This window comes from Bidens hawaiensis, unplaced genomic scaffold, assembly GCF_021521415.1.
Source record: "Bidens hawaiensis isolate Kalapana, Puna unplaced genomic scaffold, B.hawaiensis_p1.1 tig00028508_1, whole genome shotgun sequence".
Taxonomy (NCBI): domain Eukaryota; kingdom Viridiplantae; phylum Streptophyta; class Magnoliopsida; order Asterales; family Asteraceae; genus Bidens; species Bidens hawaiensis.
In genome coordinates, this window is record NW_027494664.1 from 115,775 (window position 1) to 140,055 (window position 24,281).

Below are 24,281 nucleotides of genomic sequence, written 5' to 3' on the forward strand. Positions count from 1 at the left end.
GTTATGCTATCTGATCCAAAAACGAAAATTCAACAAAATAATAATGAAAACAGTGCCGCATAAAAAATGAAATTATAGCCCCCGGCGAGGATCGAACTCGCGGCCTTTGCTTACGAAGCGAACGCAATACCACTATGCTACGGAGGCATTACTGATTTTACAACTTGTGAAATTTTTTGAAACATATAAAATTGTTCCAGAGCATCTACACAAGTGTGTGTGTTTTTTTGGTAATATAAACAAAAATACTTTTATTATTTATTGTATCTTTTGAAAGTGAAATAAACATTTTTAATAAGAAACTCAACTTTGTTATAAACTTATTATTGTCGAATTTAGAATTACAAGTTTAATAAAACGTAGAATTACAAATTATTTGAATTACTAAAACAGAACAAGGGTTTAAATGTTTAGTACTCCAAAATAGAGTGCTTAAATTAAGCGGAACAAAAAATACCGGAAAGTAACATAATAGAGAACTAGAATTAGATCGTTTGATACCAATTGTCGATATTCATGGTAACAAGTTTCATTGTTAATTAACGAAAAATCTTGGATTCACCATACTTGTTTTTAACTAAACACATGTTATATTCAAACCTAAAATGTCCAACTTCACATTGTTTAATAGTATAAAACGAAATCATGTTTTAAAAAGAACCGAACATATACATGAGTAGATTGAGAACTAGATTTGTACAAGAACCAAACATACATATCTAGACTAGTGAATTTATTTTTGGTTCATACTAAATAAAACGAATAACAACTAAACCTATCCACCACTTGTAGCTTTGGCTTATTCAGTGAAGATTCAAGTTCAATCCTCGCGTGTGTTATTTTTAGTGGATTATGACAATAAATGATTTGAACTATGCATTGTGTAAGGTTTTTAGTTCGAATCCCGAGCCAATCCGTGTTTTCGTCCCACCATATGTTGTGCTAGAGAATTATACTCTTGTGGTGGCACAACGATTGCCAAGTGGCAACCGGCGGTATTAGGGCATAAAATAAACCGAACGAACACAAAAGACTTTATTCATGTTCGTTTGTTACGGGAATAATATGTTCATGAACACTTACCGAACAAGATTCTATGTTCGTGTTCGTTCATTATGAAAATGAATATGTTCACGAACATAAACGGAGACAAATAAAATCGGCAGAGCCTAGAGATTGAGATCGATGTATTCATCAATGTGAATAATGAAAACCTGTTAATAAATCGAACGAAATGGCATGTTCGTGTTCGTTCACTTAAATTTAAACGAACACGAACCATTAATCAAACAAATGTTTATGTTTTTTTTCGTTTATTTAAAAAAAAATGAACACTTGTGTTCGTTTGTTTATAATCTAAATGAACATAACTGAGCAAAGATAAACGAACATAAATGAACATATATGAACACAAACAAACATAACGAACACACTTAGATGACCAAATATAAAACCTTTAAGTAAATGACTCATCCATATAATATTTAATTATATTTTATTAATATATAAACGAACATAATAAACAGACATAAACGAACGATTCATGAACATAAATAAACAGACTATACATGTGTTCATGTACGTTCGTATATTAATAAACGAACTTTCCCTGAACGATTCATGAACAGTTCACCTAACGTTCAGTTCAAGAGCGATACGGTTTCCCGGGAAACGTTCAAGCTAAACTCTGAATCCAGCTTTGAAGTTAAAGGACCATAACTGTAACTATAATAATATAAATGTAAGTATAATAATAATAATAATAATAATATTCCTTCATTTTGTCAGTTGACCATCACCGGCTAAATTCACACACACACACACACACTCACCGGAGACATGGCTTTCTCTCCGGCCACTCGCCGGCCGGCCAAAAACCCAACAAAACCCGATATCTATTCCACCTTCGTAGTCCACAGCGACGAAGACGAAGACCCACAAACCAACAATAACCCACCACAAACAAACCGTAAAGACTCCAATACCGGAGACATATACGCCACAATGTTATGTAAAGGCGATGACGACGAAGACGAAGATCCAAACGACGATGATTCATTACCACCTCTTCTCAAGCGTCTGCCAAAGGATTTCGGCGCCGCCGTGGACTCCGACGACGACGGAGACGACAGCATCTCCGGCACGGTGGTTGTCAAATCCGGCCGCCGGAGTGGTCAATTGTCGTACCGGATGGATGAATCTGATGAGGAAGATGAAATGGGAAGTGGGTTTGGTACGTTTGTCGTTAGATCTGATGATGATGATGATTCAATTTCCGGTACATTTGTACGGCGGAGTAGTGGTGGTGGTGGTGGGGGTGGGACGATGAGTAGGGCGGTGGCGAGTATGCAGGCGGTGGGAGAAGGGTTTGGGAGGAAGAAGGCGGGTTCGGGTGAGTTGGGGCATTCGAGGCAGCAGACGAGTAAAATGTCGTCGGGGTCGATTGCGGAGAGTGTGACGAGGGAGGATCCGTCTACGAAGTATGAATTGCTTCATGAGCTTGGTAACATTATACTTTTAATGTGAAGTTGGTTTTTAGTTTTTGTTCGGTAGAGATTATGATTATGATAACACTAGAGTAAATGTTATTAAGTCGTAGTTATTATTATGATACAATGAAATGCAGTAGCGTAGTAATAATTAATCTAGTTCAAAATTTATCATTTAGCTGGCATAACAAGTGAGACACGACTGGATAAGACATGAACACGACACGATACTTGTCAGCTTTTTCAAACACTGACTCGAAACTATTTAGGGTATGTGTAGTGGTAAGGAGAAGGGGGCGACAAAGTGATATTTTGGGGCAACAAGTTGAGGGAACCCCCCCCCCCCCCCCCCCCCCGGGCTACAAATGGGCAAAATGTGTGGTGGGTGGTGGTGCAGTTGTCGCCTGGTGTTGTTTTATTATTATTATTATTATATGTTTGTGTGTGTGTGATACATATATATATACCACACCACTACACCACTAAAACAAAAACCACTCATTTGCTGATTGGGCGCCACATGGCACAAATTGCCCCATTTTGTAGCCCCTCTACTACACATAGCCTTAGAAACAGGTTACACGGCATGACATGTTTAGAGACACGATATATATCACACATGTAGTGAAACAAAGGATGCCACAAGTTTATAAAAGTCTTAATTACTTCTTAACATATTTGAATAAAAAAATCCAAGTGCGGTGCGTAAGGTAACTAACGCGTGTTTCCATATGTTTTATTTTTTTTAAAAGTTAAAAATATAAACCGGTTTTTGAACAGGTGTTTAACCTCTTTGGACGCGAAGTTAACCGTGATTTAAACTTGTTGACATGTTTAAGAACACGAAACCTGTTAAGCTCAAACCCAAATTTGTTTAACTCGGTGTTGTTTTGTGTCATGTTGTGCCCTATGCCCCTACTATAGCATTAATATAATTACTATTCTTATTGTACGCTACTTATGAAATTGACAGGTAAAGGTTCGTATGGATCAGTTTATAAAGCTCGTGATTTACAGACTTCAGAAATGGTTGCAGTCAAAGTGATATCATTATCTGAAGGGGTATGCAGTATGCTGCAGTTGCATTTTATTCATCTTGAGTTTGATTTAGTGATTAACTTCTCAAATTTGTTTCGCTATTTTATTAATATCAGGAAGAAGGATATGAAGAGATTCGTGGTGAAATAGAGATGTTGCAGCAATGTAGTCATCCTAATGTTGTTCGTTATCTTGGAAGCTACCAGGGTGAAGAGTACCTTTGGGTATGAAATAAAAATCCTAACTTTACTTATCTTTTTTACTTTTTACACAATGATTGTTCATTGTATTTATTTTATAATTTATTTCAACTTGTTGGCAGATTGTAATGGAATATTGTGGTGGAGGAAGTGTTGCTGATTTGATGAATGTTACGGATGAGCCGTTAGACGAGTCTCAAATAGCATATATATGTAAAGAAGCATTAAAGGTACACTTAGATTTAGATTTATACATATTCCAGCCATTAGGTTTGTAAATTTGGAATGCTTACCGTTGACCCTCTGTTGCATTTGATGTAGGGTTTATCCTATTTGCATTCGATTTTTAAAGTGCATCGAGATATTAAGGGTGGTAATGTCTTGTTAACTGAACAAGGGGAGGTCAAGTTAGGTGAGTTGTACTTCGAATATGTGAAAAATATTTATAGACCTGTAACTTTGCTGTCTTGTTTTGACCATTTTAACATATGGTTACTAAACAGGTGATTTTGGTGTTGCTGCACAACTGACAAGAACGATGTCCAAACGTAATACGGTATAGTCCTTGAGTTATTATTATTATTATTATTATTATTATTATTATTATTCACTCTGATGATTTATCATGTTCCATAATTTATTTTGCACATAAATGATGATTTTATTCAGTCCATAACCTCATCAATTGCATCTAAATCGACTGAATGTATTTATGTGTTTGTATTTACTTTGTTCATATTCCATTTTCAGTTTATTGGCACTCCCCACTGGATGGCTCCAGAGGTTATTCAGGAGAGCCGATATGACGGGAAGGTAAAATGAACATTCTATGGTTAACATGGCACGCGGTATTACAAAATGGAAATGGACTTGTGGATAATGTACTTTCTTTCTGCAGGTAGATGTGTGGGCCCTTGGGGTGTCTGCAATTGAAATGGCCGAGGTATAATCACTGATCTTGTACAAATAATAATAATAATAATAATAATAATAATAACAGTAATAGTTCTAAGCAAACATTATTTATTTCAGGGTCTTCCGCCAAGATCAAACGTGCATCCAATGAGAGTAAGTGTTTGATTTAAGTTAAAACATTTAGCTCGGTGACTCGGACTCACAAGACTAACACACTTAATATCTCTTAACAGGTGCTATTTATGATCTCCATTGAACCAGCACCAATGCTTGAAGATAAAGAGAAATGGTTTGTCTTGATGAATATTATTATTTCCACCTTTCATTATTTTTTCATCTTTGTATTCTTAGCTCACATAATTCTTACGTTCCAGGTCTCTCGTGTTTCATGATTTCATTGCAAAATGCCTTACAAAAGACCCTCGTATACGCCCCACTGCAGCCGAACTACTAAAGGTATGTTAAGTTAAAGTAGCTTCAAGTTTTTCATCATTGTGAGTCTGTGACAATGGTTTGTTTAAACCCAAATTTTAGTTGTTACGTGTTTATGTTTCTTTCGTTTGAAACAGCATAAATTCATAGAAAAATGCAAAATTGGAGCTTCTGCAATGTTACCTAAACTTGAGAAAGCAAAGCAAAATAGGGCAGCCATGGCACTAGAAGCAGAAATTGCTCCTTCAGAGACGATACCAGGATACGGAGTATGCAAACACAACCATATTTTTATAATATTATTATGTGTGCGCACGCGCGTGTACGTGTACGTGTACGCGTGTGTGTCTCACTTGTACTATGTGTTATATAATGTAGACGCTTGGAGCAAAAATGAATGACGAGTTTGGTGACACTGTTCCATCTAAACCTCTTCCGGTTCCTAATGGAGGTACAGTTAAAGTTGGTGGTTCGGACGAGGGTGAAGAAGGTATTTATAGTTTAATTATATATCAAATATATAAATTTCATAATCTAGTATGCACTAAAGGAAACTGATATCTGAAAGTTTTGTTAGCAGGTGATTTTGGAAGTGTTGTAATACATAAGACAGCTGCTAAAACTCCGATTGCAGCCACAAAGGACGCTTCATCCTCAACAGCACACTGTCAAAGTTTGTCGACAGTTGACCGTAGAGAGGATTCCGTTAATCCATGGTACATTGTTTTTTCTTTGAAGGTTCTATTTCATAATATAGTTCTTGAATAGTAGAAAAACATGTCGAGTGTAATAAAATACATGATTTTAGGGCTGTAAATGCATCGAACCGAATCGAACGAGATTTTGTTCATGTTTGTTCGGTAAGCATTTATTGGACAAAAAACGGTTCACAAACCGAACAAAATTTCTTGTTCGTGCTCATTCATTATGGCAATGATTTTGTGTTCATTTGCGTTTGTTTGTTTATTTCATAAACAAACACAAATGAAGTAATGAGCAAACAAACACAAACCAACATATATTATTTTAACAAGTAAAAATAAACAGTCTTCAAGTATTAGACATAATCACTCGAAATAAATATAAATTTAAGTACTTGGGTTTCTAGTAATAATAAGCTAGTAAAAATATAAAATATAAACAAACAAACGTAGATGAACAATCATTAACGAAAGTAAATGAATTAACACATTACCCAACGTTCACGAAAACCATTGAACGAACATGACCCTTGTTCATGTTTGTTCATTTAATTAACCAAACAGAATTTCTTGTTCATGTTCATTCGTTTATTAAACGAACAACTTAAACGAACCTCCCGTCAGACGGTTCACGAACAGTTCACTGAACGTTCAGTTCGTTTACGGCCCCACATGCTTTTGAATTTAGTAATATAAATAAATCTTTCATAATAATTTGTATAAAATCTTGCGTATAATCGGTTATTATTTCTCTCAGGTTGACCAGGAAAGTCAACGCATCTGGAGATACATTTCGTACAGTTGACTCACCAACTACCGAGCACACATCACAAGCTATTAGTGGTACAACCAAGAATGAAGGTGTTAACCGCAAAGCATTAGACAAGGTAAACTTTTTCTGTTAAATCAGTTAACAAATTCTGTTACATTTATTTTTTGTTTGTTATGGTTTTGTAGCTATGGTCAATATACGCAGCTGGCAACACAGTACCTATTCCATTTTTAAGGGCAACTGATATTTCTCCTATTGCATTATTATCTGAAAACGTACTCGGAAGTCAACACGTGGATAACGTTGGAAATGTAGCTGTTGAAGCATTACAAGAGCTTTTCACTAGTGACGGTCAGTCTAAAAAGGCCCGAAGACAAAATGAGGTAACGTGTTGACTTTTTGGGTTGATTTATATGTTTTGATTTTGTTTTAACTTATTGGAGTAAACTGCAGTTTTCGTCCATGTACTTTGTCCAAATATGCGGTTTTAGTCCAATAGTTTCAAATTTGCAATTTTCGTCCCTGTGGTTTCATTTCGTTTGCAATTAAACCCGAATTCACTAACCCCGTTAAGTTTTGTCGTTAAACCCATCAGCGTGCCCCTCATGTGAGGGGCAGTTTTGTCCCTTTTCTCCCCAAATAAACCCCAGTCCTAATTCACAAGGCCCATCACGTGAAGGGCTGGGTTGTATTTAGGGAAAAGAAAGGACAAAACTGTCCCTCACGTGAAGGGCGCGCTGATGGGTTTAACGACCAGACTTAACGGAATTAGTGAATTCGGGAGTGAAATGAAACCACATGGACGAAAATCGCAAATTTGAAACTATTGGACTAAAACCACATATTTGGACAAACCACATGGATGAAAACCGCAGTTCACTCAACTTATTGGATTATTAATGTGTTGCAGCTGCCTCTTCCTCCAAGTGTGTATCAAAGACTGACTTCAAGTCCGACATTAATGAATCTTGCGCAGGCTTTATCATATCATAAAATGTAAGCATTCACGACGATAAATAATATATGGTGAATTATGTATATAAATAAAACTTTTTATGTATTGGTTGTGCGCTGACGTGGCAGGTGCTATGAAGAGATGCCGTTGCAGGAACTACAGGCGACTCAGGAACAACAAACGATTCAGAACCTTTGTGATACTCTTCGAACCATTTTACGGTTATAATAGATAGTAGCGTTCTTAGATACCAGATTGAAGTTGATGTGCAATAATGTTGTCATGATTATTTGCTTATATTTTATAAACTGTGTTGCATGTAACTTAGTCTTTATGCTATAGAGTTGTGTTAGATTGCCTCTGTTCTTCGCAGCGCAATAACATTGCTGCTGCTTGTCTAAATGTAGTTTTGCGCTTTATCAAGTGTGACTGTGACGTATAAAAAGATGAATTTACAATTCATCCATGAATGATGTTATATCAGATGTTAAAAGTTCTTGTAAGTAGTGTTGTAAAAATCGCTAGTCGGACGATGAGGTGGGGACTAGCGACTAATTGGGATTATTAAGATCGGACTTAAATGTATAATTTTCAGTTTTATATATACATGCATACATTTTTATATGTAATTTTCAGTTTTATACATGCATAAACACATTTTGACTGGAAATTGACTGGAATCTCGATGACTTTTGATGGAATCTCGCCGGAAACCGCTAATTGTGGCAGGAATCTCGTCGGAAACCGCCGATTTTGGGTAAACCTCATTAAAAAATGTCGATTAAGTCCAATTAATCCTGATTTTCATCGGATTTGACCATTGGTCGATTAAATGGCTGATTAGCCCAAAATTGATCAGTGAAGCGGAGACTAGCGATCATTTGGGGCCTAGTCGAGATTTTTGCAACACTGCTTGCAAGTAATCATTACCGACGTATTGTACTTGGCCTATCCATGTAGAGTTTAGCATGTTACTAACATCTAAATAGGCATAAACCATCTTGGACACAAACTATCGAGTTAGTTAGTTGCACGAGAAGTAAGTAACGGGGCACATCGAAACATACTTAAAGCGGAAGATTTAGTGGCTGCTTTCTTTTGCATAAAACTATATATACTTACCTTAGCAATACAAGCTCCTAAATTGCTAATCATTGCCTAAAGACAACTACCCACCTAAAAGAACTTATTCCAAATTGTGTGTTTGGACGATAACAACCAATAACCTATTAATTATGTCGTCTGTTTACATGTGTCTCTATTGTAATTGGATCATTTTTTAATTAAACGATTATAAACCTATTGATCCAAAGACCAACTTTATCAATTGCATGACTAAATCAGTTACCAAAACTTTAGTATTTGCAAATAAACTTTGCATATATAAGTATCCAAAACATTTCAAAAGATGCTTTTAGTTATTAATTGAGTATGGTTAAAAACTTAAAAACAATTACACATAATAATTGTAGGTCAAAATTTCATTAAGGACCCATGCACCCATTATTTTTGTATCTTTATATTTAAACATCTGTATTTTAAATTAAGAATAGAAAATATATTCCACATCACTATCAATTTAACCCAAAAAAGTATAAATAAAAGGACATGTCGATTATGAAGCACATGCTATGTGGGTGCCAAACAGTTAAAATCATATTTCCAATAACGTATGCAAATAGAATAGAATGGGACGAATTTGACCCCTATACCAATTATAGAAAAAATAACATACAAACAATATTGAAATAGAAATGTTTATATGTTTATATATTCATGTTTAATTGTTAAAAATAAAGACTTAAATTTTTTCTTTTGTTGAATTTAATGTTTTCATAATTAGGTCGGATAATGTTGGGTTTCTTTTTTTCTTAAAGTAAAAAACAATATAATTAAATATTTTTATGCGAATTTATGATGTTAAAAAAGGATATAAGGGAGAGCATGTGAAAGCTTCAAATAGTAAATAAATCAATTTAGTAAATATGATTTTTAAATGAAAAATAAATTATAAATACGGGCTAACCACTAACTGACTGACATATATGAAAATAGTTTAAGAGCAATTAGATGGACCCCATTAATAAAAATCAACTGAACCAGTCTGGTAGTCGATTCAATTTCTAAGAATAGTGTTTATACTTAATTGCTTAGCCCATCAAATGGTAGTCGATAGAGTAGTTAAAACAAATATATATGAAACTAGAGAGGTAAAACGGTCATTTTCCTAAAATATTTTAGGGAAAAAAAGAAACAAAGAATGTTTTGAATAAACCAAAATAATAAATTCAAGAAAAACGAAGGTTCAAAAAATCAATTGACTGGAAAGTCGAAAGAAAATCAATGTCAACAAAAAGCAAAGTGAAAGAGGACGATAAAAACTTGTAGATAATATGGACCATACTACCCTTCTTATCACCAAAAAGAAAATCAATGTCCTATCATTCTGATTTGGCTGAGGGGTGTGGGGCGCTAACCGGGGCGCTAGAGCCCCTCCGCTCGCGCCCCGGGACGCTAACCCCACACCACCGGGGCTCGAGCAGGGGCGCGAGCGCGGAAATCCAGGCAGGCGTGAGGCTGGTCGCGGGAGAAGAGAGATAAAAGGTGTCTTGGAGTTCGAAAAAGAGCCGTTGAGGGGTGTGGAATTAATTAAAAAATATATATTAGCTGGAGCCCCTCCACACCAGGGCCAGGGGCTCCAACGGGGGCTCCAACACCCCCCTTATCCAGTTTCTCTCTCTGCCACACGTTATAATATTATTGGCTGGAGCCCCCACTAGAGCCCCATTAGAGCCCCCCACACCCCTTAGCCTTATCACCAAAAAGAGTCCTATCATTCTGATTTGACATAGTTTTCCCTCTCAAATTACGATTTTACCCCTGCTTTTGTCACAGAAATAACATGAATACATTGATGAATAATTCTTTAACAAATATTTATTTAATAAAATAATATATTTAAAAAAAATCAACACACTTTTTTTAACATGAAAAAAATATATATATAACATAGTTTAATCATATTGAAGTCTCTAAGCATGTTAATAAAATTAAAAAATATACATATATATCATTTAATCAATTTTTATTGATCAACTATCTACAAATCTACAATGCATGAACTTATGAACCAAATATTTAAAACAATGACTCGCTACATTTTATATAAGTTAAAAATAAAATTATATAATGTTTTTTTTGTTTTGTTTTTGTGCGTGTGTGTAAAAGAAGTTATATGTTGTTATATTAAGTTTTGAACAATTTAAAATCGTTAATTACATGTTTTCTATATAAGTGCAAAAACTTTTTAAAGTAAAGAATGAAAAGATTTTTTTGTTTTTTACATTTAAGGTTCCTAATATGTCAAGATTATGTTGTGTGGCTTTTTAAGGAAAAAAGAAAGAGAGAATAGTATGTTAGTTTTTTTTTATGATATTTAACCATAAAAGATATTCAAATAGGTGAAGTTTAAGTAGTACATGAACTTGTTAGAAGGTTTAACGATATAGAAGTTATGTTTGGCGGATTTAGGTTTTGTATCAATAACCATACATATTTATACACGTTACATAGAAGATCAAGCCATCGATCAAGGGATCCTCATGTGAGTAAATAAAATTTCCCCCAATGTATCTTTTAAGTCATTATATAGCTATTGCGATTAATTTTGATAGGTGAGTACACATGTAACATATTTTCAATGCTAATAACATTTATAGACGGATATAAATATAATATGAAGCACGAGGCTCTTACTAAATCAAGAAATACAATCCAACTATCCAATCTAGTGTACGGATTAAACTTCTTCAACTAGTAGTCAACCTGTTTAAATGAAGACGATTCAGATACACTCAAGTAGACTCGTTACATAGATCTTTATCGGACGCAGTTGACGCTAAGAGGTTGAGAATAGTGGATAATAAATGGAATATTACACTATAATTAAAAATAAACAAACTATAATGATAAAGGAATCTTTTGACATGATATTCAAGATACACTCAACATTTTCATGTTACTCAAAGAATCTTACCTCACATTGCCCATTTCCTACATTTGTTTTTTGCTTTAATAATTTGATGCTTGATTTATTGTTAACATGACTTTTATGTACAATATTCTTTAATGATGACTTAGCCACTTGTATAGAAATTGGTTTCACATCATACCCATTTTGGTTGATCCTCTCATTTCTTGTTTACCTTTTGTACCATATTTGGATATATTCAAAGATGAAAATTTCCATTTTGGTCACTTTATCTTCCCTACAGTGGCCGGTACAATTAGTAAATTTACAAAAGGTGAAAAAGTGTGTGAAGTAGGTCTGAGCCAATATTAATCAAACTTCTTTAATATTTAAGTTTGAGCCAATGGCAAAATCATAAATGATAAAAGTTAATAATACTGGCTAAATAGTTCAAAGCAACGCGTTCGAGGTAAGAGACCTTTTTAAATACTAACATTTAAACTTAAGGCTGCCCATTAGAAAAAGAAATTAATCAACGTACTGATAATCCTCAGAGCATGTTAGTGTTTGTGGTAATCAAGAAAAGAAACGCTTTTAACAACACGAAAGTATCGATCACTCGTTTAAAGGGAGATATATAGCGATTCTCATTCCTTTGGATAAAGCAGGGGGGATGAATGGAATGAGATAGTTTCCCGTTTTGAATAACTTGTAACACGTGTTTACAAAATTAGATTAGCAGCTCGCTTGTCCCTTTTTCTAATATAAATTGTCCATAAAAAAGTTAAAAGTGAAAAAAAAAAAACTTTCATTGTTAAATTCTTTTGGATTAAATCTTGCTTCACCATTCACCAAAATTTTCTCGAATTAAATAACTTTTATATGGTGTCCATCTTAAATTTATCTATTATTTCATTGTATAACTTAAATTAAAAAAATAAAGAGAAGTCTTAATTCTACAAACCCTTAAAACTTACAAGCTGTATCATTGTGGCATCACGTCAATCAATTTTTATTTTTTATTTTTGAAAAAATTATTAGAATAAGGACCCGAAATACTCCACTCATATTTCTCATTTTAAAAATAAAAAAAATTTACGTATTTCATTATGTAAAAATGTATCTAAATAAATAAATATCAAACTAAGCTTCTACTCATTCATATATTATGGGAACAAAAAAAAAAAGTTTGTCTTTGCTGACTTAATGAAAACAGAATTTCATTGCCAAAAAACAATGAATCCATATTTTTTTAGTTGCGTTTGAACAAATATAACTGATTAAATTATTATTTAATTAAATTTATAAGTATCTTGAGATGTGTATCTTGGACCTTTTCTACTATGTTTTAAGATAAAATAATGTTTCGTATTGATAAAAGTATTTCTTAAGAAATTGTGGGCATGTTACATCAACAAAAGAGTACACGTTTTTTTCTTTAAAACTTGTGGTCATAATTGTCTCACTTCAAAGGAATTTAACATGACTCGGTATACGATTACGTCTGTTTATTCATATATTAAATTGATGTGGAAGTGTGATTATACTAAAGTGAATTTAATTGACACGTTATCAGGGACGGATCTAAGACGAGTGAGGTGAGAAAGGTTGTCACGTAAAGCTAATAAATGATTTTTTTTTTAAATCTCAAATAACATATTATATGTTAGTTGATTTCATTAGTAGATCGATCTTTAAGATATGTTTTATTATTATTGTCCGTTTTCACCCTATACTGACGAGTTTCATGAATTTGACATTGTACATGTTAACTATAAACATTAAAAAGATATATATAAACATAACATGTTTGCATAACATTCAATTTTCTTAATTTAACTTGATAATCTTTTTTTATAACTAAACAATAACATAAAATTCTAATCAATATTTTTCTGTAGTCGGTCCATTTTATAGTGGAATTTTAAAATCTACATAAAAGTTGTTAATCCTTTTTAATAAACATATATTTGAAATTTAGAAAATGGGTGTGTGAATTTGTTTATCTAAGCTTTACAAATGTACAATTTCATACATTATGTTTTTGAATAATGTATTATTAAAATATGACTGGGTATGCCTTGGAAACTCAAATAGATGGTTTTAAGGTGACAACCAACTAAGAGAATAAAACAATAAAAATTACATATTTAAATTTTAAATACGGATGAAGATAAAGTTGCCTATTATTTATTTTGTAAGGAACAAATAGTATATTTTGGGGAATTAAATTAAATATTAACCTGTTGAAGTAAAGTAAAATAGTGCACCACCTTATGAATATAGTAATATGTTTGAAGCTTGCAAGTCACCTTTCCATTCCCAAATGGGTGACGTATTTAAATCAATTGGCAAGATCAATTTATTATTAATGTTGCAAAAAGCATTATATTTAGTTTATAGCCTAGGGCATTAGGTTAGCCTTTAAAAATATTAATTTTATGTAAAATGAAAAAAATTATTATTTGTATTTTTACCCATTTTGTATTTTGTCTCCATTGATCCAAGGTTCAATAACTATTTAATTTTGTTCATATCTTGCAATTTGTATTATGGTTAAATCAATAATTAATGTGGTTGATCACTTTGCCATGCTAGGCTAAGTTCTTCGATTCACTCGCGGGAGACGAACCTGATTTCCAATACTGTTGTGGAGTTTGACACTCGTGACCACGGTCTTCTCACCTTATTGCACTAACACACACATTATCACTTAATCTACATATAACGACTTTTGGTTATTGTGTGTGACATGACGTGACAACTCTCCGAATAAACATATGATTTGGTAACGTTAACCATAACCATTTCTAATTGGATAGTATCTTTTAAGAATCCATAATTTAAAGATCGATTGTATCATTAAGGGGGAATCAAACTTAAAGGATTCGATCTCATGATTGATTTTTGTTTCATTTACATTTGCTTGTTACTTATTAGGCTATTGATACACGCTTTATTTAATTTAATTAGACAATGACCGAGATTGAGTATTGAGATCTTTGTATCCTTGGATGCTATCTAGTATCTTGACGAAGCTATACCACATATACAACGGGTGCTCTTACCCTAATTGTATTGTACTGAGTGGAAGTAGAATACCCTTTTTTTTATTTATCAACCGTGTAGTGTGTGGGAAATTCCGAGGTATGCTAACTTTTTTCAATATTTAACTCGTTGCAACACACGGGTTTAATAATAGTTCGATTTAATACATTAGTCACAAAGACAGATGATAAAAAGTAGTTGGCTACATAAATAACATGACATAAGATGTCCTCATCTTAAACATAACTTATTTTTGACAAAATTTATAAACAATGATTGGCAAAAAGTCAAGTTTAGTTTTATTTTTCTCCACCCGATTTTTCATGTCAACATTGCTGAATTAAAGTTAGTATATTTTTACGAATATTTGATATGTTATGTCAAGTGGTTGATTTTTAATATTTAGTTTAATAGTTTATATTGTTCATGAAAACTGCCTTTCTATTGTTTTTTATCATCAAATTTAAAAAATCGTGTATTAAAAGCAACAATAATAAATATTTGATGCTAATTACTATAAAAACATATACATTGATAACCTATTAAACCTTACTAAAATTTGGAATATAATTATTCATTTTAAAAACATTTTTTAAACGACCAACATATAAAGCTAGACCGCGGTAAAACTCAATTAGAATATAATTATTCCTTTTAAAAACAGTTTTTTAAACAACCAACATATAAAGCTAGACCGCGGTAGCCCAATCTCATCATCTTCTGTTTCGAGAAAAAAACCGTCATCCGAAGACCCACCGCGGTAAAACTCAATTGGAATCAAATTCGAAGTTGAGACATTGTGGTGTCCACCTCAAATTTTGACTTCATCTCTAATGCAGTTAGTTAAAGAATATCAACAATTTCAAAATTATTAACAAACACCTCATGAATGGTCAACAAACAGAGTATTGCCTAGGTATTCCGTACGGAGTGTCCCAATAAAAAAAGTCACCGCCAACTGGATCAACTCATCTGTATGGAGTCTTTAAACACATCCAAGTTATCTCTAATTATGGAAAAAACCAACTCGCTTGAGGTCCACTGATGGTAAAACCGCGGTAAACCCAACTAGGATCAAATTCGAACTTGAAACAATGTAGTTCCCGCCCCAAGTTTTCACTTACCATTCAATACCAGTTGAATTAAAGCTAACTGAAGAAACACTAAGTGACCCCGGCAGATTACGGATAATCTGGGGGTTAAGTAGATGTTTCCCACGAGGGTTTGGTCTGGCAAAGATGGTTGTTCTTCTGATGACCTGCAAAACAGACACCGTGAGCTCGTCACTGAGAAGGGGGGGGGGGTTCCTCCTTGTGACCACCCTCCGGCGTGAGAATCAGACTAGATTGCTCTGAATATAAGTGTATATTAAGAGAAATAGCTAGAGCAGATATGTGAGTATGAGATCGTATGTGATACCGTTCCAAGGTGTTGGAGTATTTATAGCCGAAGGTAGGTGTCCAAGCAGGTACAGCCAGCTGTATAATATTCCTTTTCTACCAACTGTGGGCTACGCACGTGCCATGCTGGTGGTTGGTGGGTAGGCAGCGGCTGATAGTGACATGGCCGGCTGTGTACCATTCCTTTTCCACCAACTGCAGGCTATGTGCGTGCCACGACAGGGGTTGGTGAGTAGGCAGCGGCTGATAGTGACATTAAGTACTAGAGCGTGCTCCTCGTCGTACTGTTGTCAGTGAGCTGTCGCTGCTTTGGTCAGATCTTTTGTCCATACCTTGGCAGGTATAGTACAAAAGATCATCCAGTAGCGTACGGACTGGCTCATTTGGGCGGGAGTATTCTTGGCTTTGGGCAGGAGTATTCCCGGCTTTGGGCGGGAGTATTCCCGGCTTGCTCATTCCTTCTTCAGGTGACATTACTGAATTATTTGAGTTAGTGCCTTGTGCGTGTAGCATTGCTGTTAGTGCGGGTAGCCTTCCCTGATGGCTAGTATCCGCAGCTGCGGGAACAGGCGGGGTACGTCACCATTGGGAGGCTTTTCCTGCGGGAACAGCTTGCGTACTGCGCGTAAGGACGTCATCTCTCTGAGCATGGTGGGTCCTGCGGATCCAGTTGGTCTTTGCGCAGACGTCCCTCTTTAAGGTGAGTCTTGCGGGTCCAACTGCGCAGACGTCACTCTTCAAGGTGAGTCTTGCGGGTCCAACTGGGCTCTGCTGGGACCTACCTCTTCACTAACCCATCAATTTCATAATTGCTAACAATCTCATTCACAAACCAAAATATACAAACGAATATCAAGAAGTTAATGCAAGTAAATACTCATCAACCTTTAACCTTAACAACATCCAAAATTAATATCTCAAAACTACTCTTACAAAAATCTCTAGCGGTAAAAAAATATGAACACCAAGATTGAGGATTGATATCATAAATCCAAACCCTTATCCTTTTACTTTTATTCACTTCAGGTTTTTATATCACAATAATAATTTATAAAAATAATCATAAACTGTTTATGAGTTTTTCTGTGACGATCATTGGATGCACGTGGGATCCCCAAAGGCAAAGTTTCTTTCACTTTCAATTTTCATAAATTTATTTATTTATTTATTATTGTTTTTTCGTCATGGGGCCCCTATTATTCCAAGTTACGACATCACATCTTCATTATTATATTATTATTTTATTTATAATTTTTTTAATACCATCAGTAAAACTGTAGCATCAAGATCAGAGTCAATCACTTGTATCTATTGTATCTATCTGTTTCTGTGTGTGTTTGTGTTTATGTGTGTAATAAGTTTTTTTTTCTTTTATTTTATTTAGGATAATTGGATTTTAATAATTCTGTTATTTGCAGTTGCTGATAATAATACCAGGGGTCCCATGTTTCACACTAATTATTTCTATTGGACATTTGTTATTAAAAAAGAGTTAACGGAGTTAAGTTTATTTTTTCTAGAATTTCAAACTGATGTTTTATGGCTTTTGATCGGAATGTGGATACGAGGACTGATGTAATATTTACCTCAAAACGATGCTCGAAACGACGAAACGGTACTTCAATTCGGGTGTTTAAACTTTAAACTTTCAATTACCAAAACGAAGCCGTTTGAATCATCGTTTCAAGGTAAGTTTTACATTAATCGATTCGTATCCACCTTCTGATCAAAAGCCATAAAATATCAGTTTGAAATTCAGAAAAAAGTTAACCGCGTTAAGTTTTTTTAAACGGAGGTTCAATAAAAACAGTTAGTGTGAAAGGTAAAACTGATGATAACTATTTTCAAAGATATAATTATTATTAAGTGCAAATAAATGAGATTATTAAAATCCGATTCTTCTTTTATTTATATTATTTATATAAATCATTAATCATATACTTATGTTCACAACCATCTTCTACTTTAATCTCTGTCTCTTCCATCCTCTGCACACATCCCCTTTGTTTCTTATTTGTAAGCATCCCTTTCTTTCTCTCTCATCTTTCTCTCTCTATATCTATCTGTCTATACATAAATTATGATGCTAAAATTTCATTGCATCTTCAAGAATTTATGTGATCAACAGAATTTTGATTTTTATTTTATTTTATTTTATCTAACTATGATATGGATTTGTTTATAATGCATTTTAACTTTAGTTTGTTGATTATTTATTTCAATTGTTGGATCTTTTATTATGTTATTATGAAATTTAACATCTTTCTTAAATATTTATGTTAGTGTTTTCTTGATTTTCTTTTATATTTTCATGAAAGTTTTTCCAAAATTGTGTTTTTATTCTTGAATGCATGCTTTAATCACATTGCATATGTGGTTATGTTGTATTTCTGATATCTTGTGTCTAAAAAGATTAATTATGAAATTTATTGGGATTTGTTAAAATGCAGCATCTTAATTTTTTTTTTAATTTTAGTTAGAATTATTGGATCTTTTACTATGAAATTTAGCAGCTATCTTTGCAAATTCATGGATTCTAGATTCCTTGTAATATTGTTTTAATCTTTTTTTTTTTAATTTTTTTTTGTGATTATTGATGTTTACACATGTTCTTTGTACTTTCTTGATTTGCTTTTATATTTTCAAGAACGTTTTTCAAAAAATTGTGTTTTGATTCATGAGATGCATGTTTTAATCACATTGCTTATGTGGGTATCTTGTATTGTGTCTAAAAAGATTAATTATGATCTGGGATTTGTTAAAATGCAGCATCTTTGGACTTTAATTAATTCTTTTAACTTTAGTTCATTAATCTTTGAATTATGAATCTTTTACCATGAAATTTAGCATCTTTCTTTGTTAAATTATTAATTCTAGAATCATTCTTGTAATCATGTTTTACATTCCTTGATTTCTTGTGAATATTGATGTTTTATATTTTCAAGAAAGTTGTTCCAAAAATTGTGTTATGAATTTATGATACTTGAAATACATATGTGATCTTTTGTGTATAAAAAGATTAATTATTATATGGGGTTTGGTTATAAACTTATAATGTATTAATGCAGCATATTCTTTTAACTTTTAACTTTAGTTAGTTGATTATTCCTTTTGAGTTATTAGATCTTGTATTATGATATTGTGTTATGAATCTTGATATGCATATTCTAATCACATTGCACATATGGGTATTTTTTGTATTGGTAATCTTTTTTGTGATTTTGTCTAAAAAAACATTTTTTTATTTAGTTTGGTTTAAGAAAAGATGGCTCTTTTGGAATCAAAGAACAGAGGTGAGGTCAGAATTCATGAAAGTCCGGAAGAACTCAGCACGGATTTGGCTGATTACATAGCAGAATTATCCGAAGCATCCGTTAAAGAACGTGGGTTTTTCGCTATTGCGTTATCTGGTGGTTCCGTAATTACCTTGTTGAGGTACAAAAATATGTCTAGTCAAGTATTTATGTGTCAATGTTTCATGTATTTTTACGACTTTTGAGTTTTAAACAGGAATCTTTGTGGAGCTCCTTATAACAAGACTGTCGATTGGTCGAAATGGTATATATTTTGGGCGGACGAACGCGTGGTTGCCAAGAATCATGTTGATAGCAACTATAAACTTGCTAAAGATCATCTTTTGTCTAAGGTAATTGTTGTATATAAGCTTTTTAGACATTATTAATTAGTGTAAGTTATGCTGGAATTTGATTAATCAAAGGTGGAACCCAAATCTTGATTTTGCCTTATCCATTTCTTGATCTTAAGATCTTAATCATATATCCAGCTATTATTTGCATTATCTCATTGTTTGTTTAATTGGTATTATGTAGTAGGACAAAAATGTTTCCAACTTTTTCTAAATATTCAATTTAGCCAACAATTTAAGTGCATATTTGCATATTGTTCGCATGTGCGTGATCTTGATTATATGACAAATATGGTAGTTTTGACTGATTTACTTATGAAAAAACAATAAATGACTCGGGTTATGTTTGATTTCTAACGTTGTATCAAAGATTTAGCTAAACGAAGAAAAGAAAGTTTTGGTTTTATTTTGATTCCTTCAATAACTTGTACTTCATATGATATGAAGTTTGTATGTTTCGTAACCTCCGAAATTATTTTACTCGGAAAATAAATTATTATTATTATTGAAATATTATTTGGATTATTATACTGTATCGTGCACGTACAATTTAGTTATAAGGTTTGTCTTCATCCCACCCTCTTTGTACCATACATATAGCTCTGCTATCAAAGAGATTTTATCACGTACATTTGTTTGTTTGTTTGTTATTATTGTTGAAATAATGTATTTTTCTAGAACATATTTTAGAAACTAGTCATATACTAAGTATGCAAGTTTTATTTGCAGTTGCCTATTGTTCCAAGTCATGTACATTCCATCAACGACTCTCTAACTGCGGAAGAAGCCGCTAACGAGTACGAGTTTGTGATCCGACAACTGGTCAGGACCCGTGTGGTCAACGTGTCTGATGTGAGCGACTGCCCAAAGTTTGACCTAATTCTTCTAGGCATGGGACCAGATGGCCACGTGGCATCATTGATGCCCGACCATCCAGTCCTTGAAGAAAAAAACGAATGGGTGACATTCATCACCACTTCCCCTAAACCACCACCCGAAAGAATCACCTTCACCCTTCCCGTCATCAACTCTGCCGCCAATGTGGCGGTGGTGGTGACAAGTGGGGTGAAAGCAGAGGCGGTCCGCTTGGCTATAGATGACGTGGGACCCGATTGCCCGGTGTTGCCAGCTAGGATGGTTGAACCAATTGTAGGGAAGTTGGTGTGGTTTTTGGATAATGAGGCTGCTTCAAAGCTTAAGGGCTTTGAACAATTTTCTTAAAAGAGTTTGAGGAATTAATATTTGTTTGTTCTTATGTTTTTTTTGGATAGTTTGATGTTTTGGGGTTTTGGTTGTTAACTTTGTTACATGTTTTGAAAGTACTAGTGACATTGTTGTGATTTAGTGACTTTTTTTTAATCAGAAGAGGTGGTTAATAAGATTAATTTAGTGACTGTTTTTGTGTCATGTCACATTCATGTCTTCTTATCCTTATCCTATTCATATATCCATCTTCTTTAATAACCATTATAAGTTAGGTAAGAGTGGGCCACTACTTTAACTAATTCAAAACAACACAAACCATTTGATAGGTGTGAATTTGTGTTACTTTAGCACATTAGTTATGACCATTAAGAGTTCTTAGTTATAATAAAATAACTACGTTAGATACCCGTGTTATAAAAAGTATGGCTGGCAATAGTTATTGACGGGACCTGTGCGTGGCGGGTCGATTAACAAGTGATGTATGGTGTCACACTGTCACATACATTATGTATTTATATTCGTTAAGGATCGCACCAAGAATATAATACAAGGAATGGTGCGTTATGCACTATGAATTGCTTCGAAGAAATACGGTTAGGTATTTAGATGCATAATAGTGATAGATGCACTAGCATTCGAAATTTTTTGTAGTTTTTAATGTAAATAAAAAGAATCCGATTAAATTCGTGTGAAAATTTGAAAGTACATGATTTCAATCCCAATTTGTGTTTTTTCTTTTATTATTTATTTAAAAAAAACGTGTGGTCACTTGACCTTGGTACTCTAAGGTAAGTTCGATGTCCGTCCATGTAGATGTATGAGTCAACTAGCTTAAGCTGAGTTGCGAGCAAGTTCATTTCAAGTTATTCTTATAGATGTAGTGGAAGCTGGAATTGAACCGGATTTAAACTCTAAAGCATAGTTAGCTTGGTAAGTTTTATGGATAAAAAGTAGCTAGAATAATATATAGATGTTACATATTAATTGTGAGTGATAAAGATGGATAGAGACCATAAATGAATGATAGTGGCTGTGTTCAAAGAACTATCGTCCTCTTGGAGACAAAGTTTACTTAACAACAATATCCTTATAGTACTATCAGTGAACTACGTCACGTGAATAGTGCAACCTAAGAGAATGATGCTTAATAAAAGTGTTTTTCAACCTTCAATTGCGAAAACATTCGATGGATGTGTCGGTTGGTTACTTGTTTGCCTAGCGATCCAGATGTTTGGTTTAATTAGAATTTCAGCTGACTGGATATATATCTCGTATGATACGAAATCAATAACCGGATAGGATAGAAAAAATCTCAAAGAACGCGTGGTTTTTTTAATGTGAAGTTAGATCTTGAAATCAATCAAGTGATTACTTTATATAGGAGATTAACAAGTGCAATGAAGCATCGTAGCCCTTAATGTAACGCCATGATGGTTAGGGGTTATAATTATCATTATAGTTATATCAGTTTTGATACCGTGCTTTAGTTGATACCGATCAATGACTTTGGTTTTGAAGACCAAAGTTGGTTTCAATCAACAACTTTGGTAGCAAAAACCGAATTTTGAATAACAAAGTTGGTACTAAACAACAAAGTTAAATTTGAAAACCACTTAAAGTTGTAATATATCAGCATTTAGTACTAAAGATCATTTTTATACAAATGAAAGAGAAGAAGATCCTTGAACCCACTTTTGGGGCAGCTAGGAGTGTTGCCCCCAAGCCCGTGTTGTTCAACGGACTTCGCTCATTTGACCTACCGAGGTTCATCACCTCTTAACTCTTATTAGTTATCAATGTATATTCTATCTTTGTCTTAAATGAATATTAATTATTCATAATGTCCTGATGACACTAAAAATCACCAATACGTGATTGCTCACGAACCATCATGAAGTCGACTATATATACCGACGACAATACAACAGACAAAAGCCATGTCTCAATAAACCAAGTATCAACCCTCACTGATAATACCCTAAACACCTAAAATCGTGCTTAGTCGACCACTCATTTTTTTCTGAACGCCAACAACCCAAAAACAGTGTTACATTATCACTATCGTTTTTTAACCACTCACCTATCTCCGTATACATGCATTATACCAAAAATGCAAAACATCCGTTTTTTTTTCTAGTTTTGGATCAAGAATTACCCTAAAAAACGAGTGCCAAAAAACGAGCTACACAAATAGTAACATTGCATATGAATATGATTTTGGTTATCTCAAAATCAACCTAATATTGATTCTACCTTATCTCTTTATTGATCTAAATCACATTTCCAGCTATTATCTTTTTAATTGTTATATTCTTATTGCAGTGGGACAAAAATGTTCCTCTTTATTTAAAAAAATAGGAACATAATAATATTCACTTCAGGCCAATCGTTTACTTAAGTTACGTGATTGATTTGTGTATAGTAGGTGGACCACATTGACAGTGCACAAGTTTTATACAACTACCTATTAACTAAAATTCACAATTTAGGGCACGTTTTGATGGCGAACACCAATTATTATTACGTATGATAAATCGTTACATTTGTCGTGTCGTGACGGTTTAGATATTTTGGTAACGGACAAAAACGAATAGAGACAACACGAGTCGGGTCAAAATAGTTAGAATGAAGTAGCGAACTATCTTGTATAGTTGCTTTTCTTTCTTGAAAACAACATTAATATGCGTATGTTTCTTCAATAATCTTCTAGCTTTAACATTTTTCTTAAATGAATTATTATGCAAGGATGACAAACGAACCTGAACTTGATGGGCAAATTCAAAATATTTAGGATGTGTATTAGATTAGTTCTGAAAAATTGTGTGTTATGAGAAGAATATGCTATCAGACTAGTAAGTGATACTTAGTCCGATTATCCGAACTATACATGTAAAAACCTTTTTTTTAAAATTTTCTTGTATTTGTGTAATAAAGTAATCTACTAATCCAACCAGATTTTTGTTTTTGTATTTCAAACTATATAAAATTTAACGCAGTAAGACATTTACTTATGAACCTCAAATAAAAATAATAATATTTAACATTCAATGGGATTGTGGGACATTATTTGAGTGGTACTCTCGTTGCTATGAGATGCATTAAGAAAGGGCTTTAAGAACTCAAAACAATGAAATCATTGCGACCCAACAATCATATCAGATAGAGTTTAAAACCCAATGGAAGAAGGGCCGGCCCACACATATTTAAAACAAAAGCCCAGTAATATTGTTCCAAATTTCCAACTAAACTAGCAAAAGAGAGAACCCTGATGGACCTAACTCGATAGTTGACAGTAACATAAGACCCAACCCATACAAATAGAGGTGCACAAACCGGGTATTTTTTGGGAACCAGAAACGGGTTTGGTCAACAAAGTCAAGAACCGGGTTGGTAACCGGCTCCGGGTATGGTTCTCGATCGGGTCCGGAAATAGGTTACTTGTGGGTCAGGTACACCAGGTCCAGTTCCCGGTCGGGTCCGGAACTAGGTTTTACGCCCAAGTCTACATG

At 33.7% G+C, this 24,281-nt stretch overlaps 2 protein-coding genes and 1 non-coding gene across 7 annotated transcripts; 2 read left to right on the forward strand and 1 right to left on the reverse strand.

Moving 5' to 3' along the window:
• Nucleotides 1–76: 76 nt before the first annotated feature.
• On the reverse strand, nt 77–147 carry TRNAT-CGU (transfer RNA threonine (anticodon CGU)). Its single transcript has one exon. It is a non-coding gene; the product is annotated as a tRNA-Thr (tRNA).
• A 1,600-nt stretch (nt 148–1,747) lies between these two features.
• LOC143577305 (serine/threonine-protein kinase 1-like) lies at nt 1,748–7,779 on the forward strand. 3 transcript variants are annotated; one of them, XM_077061169.1, is made up of 18 exons: nt 1,748–2,503; nt 3,463–3,551; nt 3,644–3,751; nt 3,850–3,957; nt 4,049–4,139; nt 4,231–4,283; nt 4,478–4,540; nt 4,626–4,670; nt 4,760–4,795; nt 4,876–4,931; nt 5,017–5,098; nt 5,212–5,343; nt 5,453–5,564; nt 5,643–5,790; nt 6,533–6,662; nt 6,733–6,930; nt 7,458–7,543; nt 7,631–7,779. In XM_077061169.1, the coding sequence occupies exons 1-18, from the start codon at nt 1,840–1,842 to the stop codon at nt 7,728–7,730; spliced, it is 2,301 nt and encodes a 766-aa protein (XP_076917284.1). In that variant the 5' UTR covers nt 1,748–1,839; the 3' UTR covers nt 7,731–7,779. The 3 variants fall into 3 exon arrangements, with proteins under 3 accessions (XP_076917284.1, XP_076917285.1, XP_076917286.1); XM_077061170.1 differs by having other exon boundaries at nt 1,749–2,503; nt 5,652–5,790; XM_077061171.1 differs by having other exon boundaries at nt 1,749–2,503; nt 5,655–5,790.
• A 10,084-nt stretch (nt 7,780–17,863) lies between these two features.
• Nucleotides 17,864–21,145, forward strand: LOC143577319 (putative 6-phosphogluconolactonase 2). 3 transcript variants are annotated; one of them, XM_077061182.1, is made up of 4 exons: nt 17,864–17,936; nt 19,181–19,355; nt 19,431–19,566; nt 20,296–21,144. In XM_077061182.1, exons 2-4 carry the CDS (start codon nt 19,186–19,188, stop codon nt 20,785–20,787), a joined length of 798 nt encoding a protein of 265 aa, XP_076917297.1. In that variant the 5' UTR covers nt 17,864–17,936; nt 19,181–19,185; the 3' UTR covers nt 20,788–21,144. The 3 variants fall into 3 exon arrangements, with proteins under 3 accessions (XP_076917297.1, XP_076917299.1, XP_076917298.1); XM_077061184.1 differs by having other exon boundaries at nt 17,866–17,936; nt 19,186–19,355; nt 20,296–21,145; XM_077061183.1 differs by having other exon boundaries at nt 17,900–17,936; nt 19,170–19,355; nt 20,296–21,145.
• Nucleotides 21,146–24,281: the final 3,136 nt, after the last annotated feature.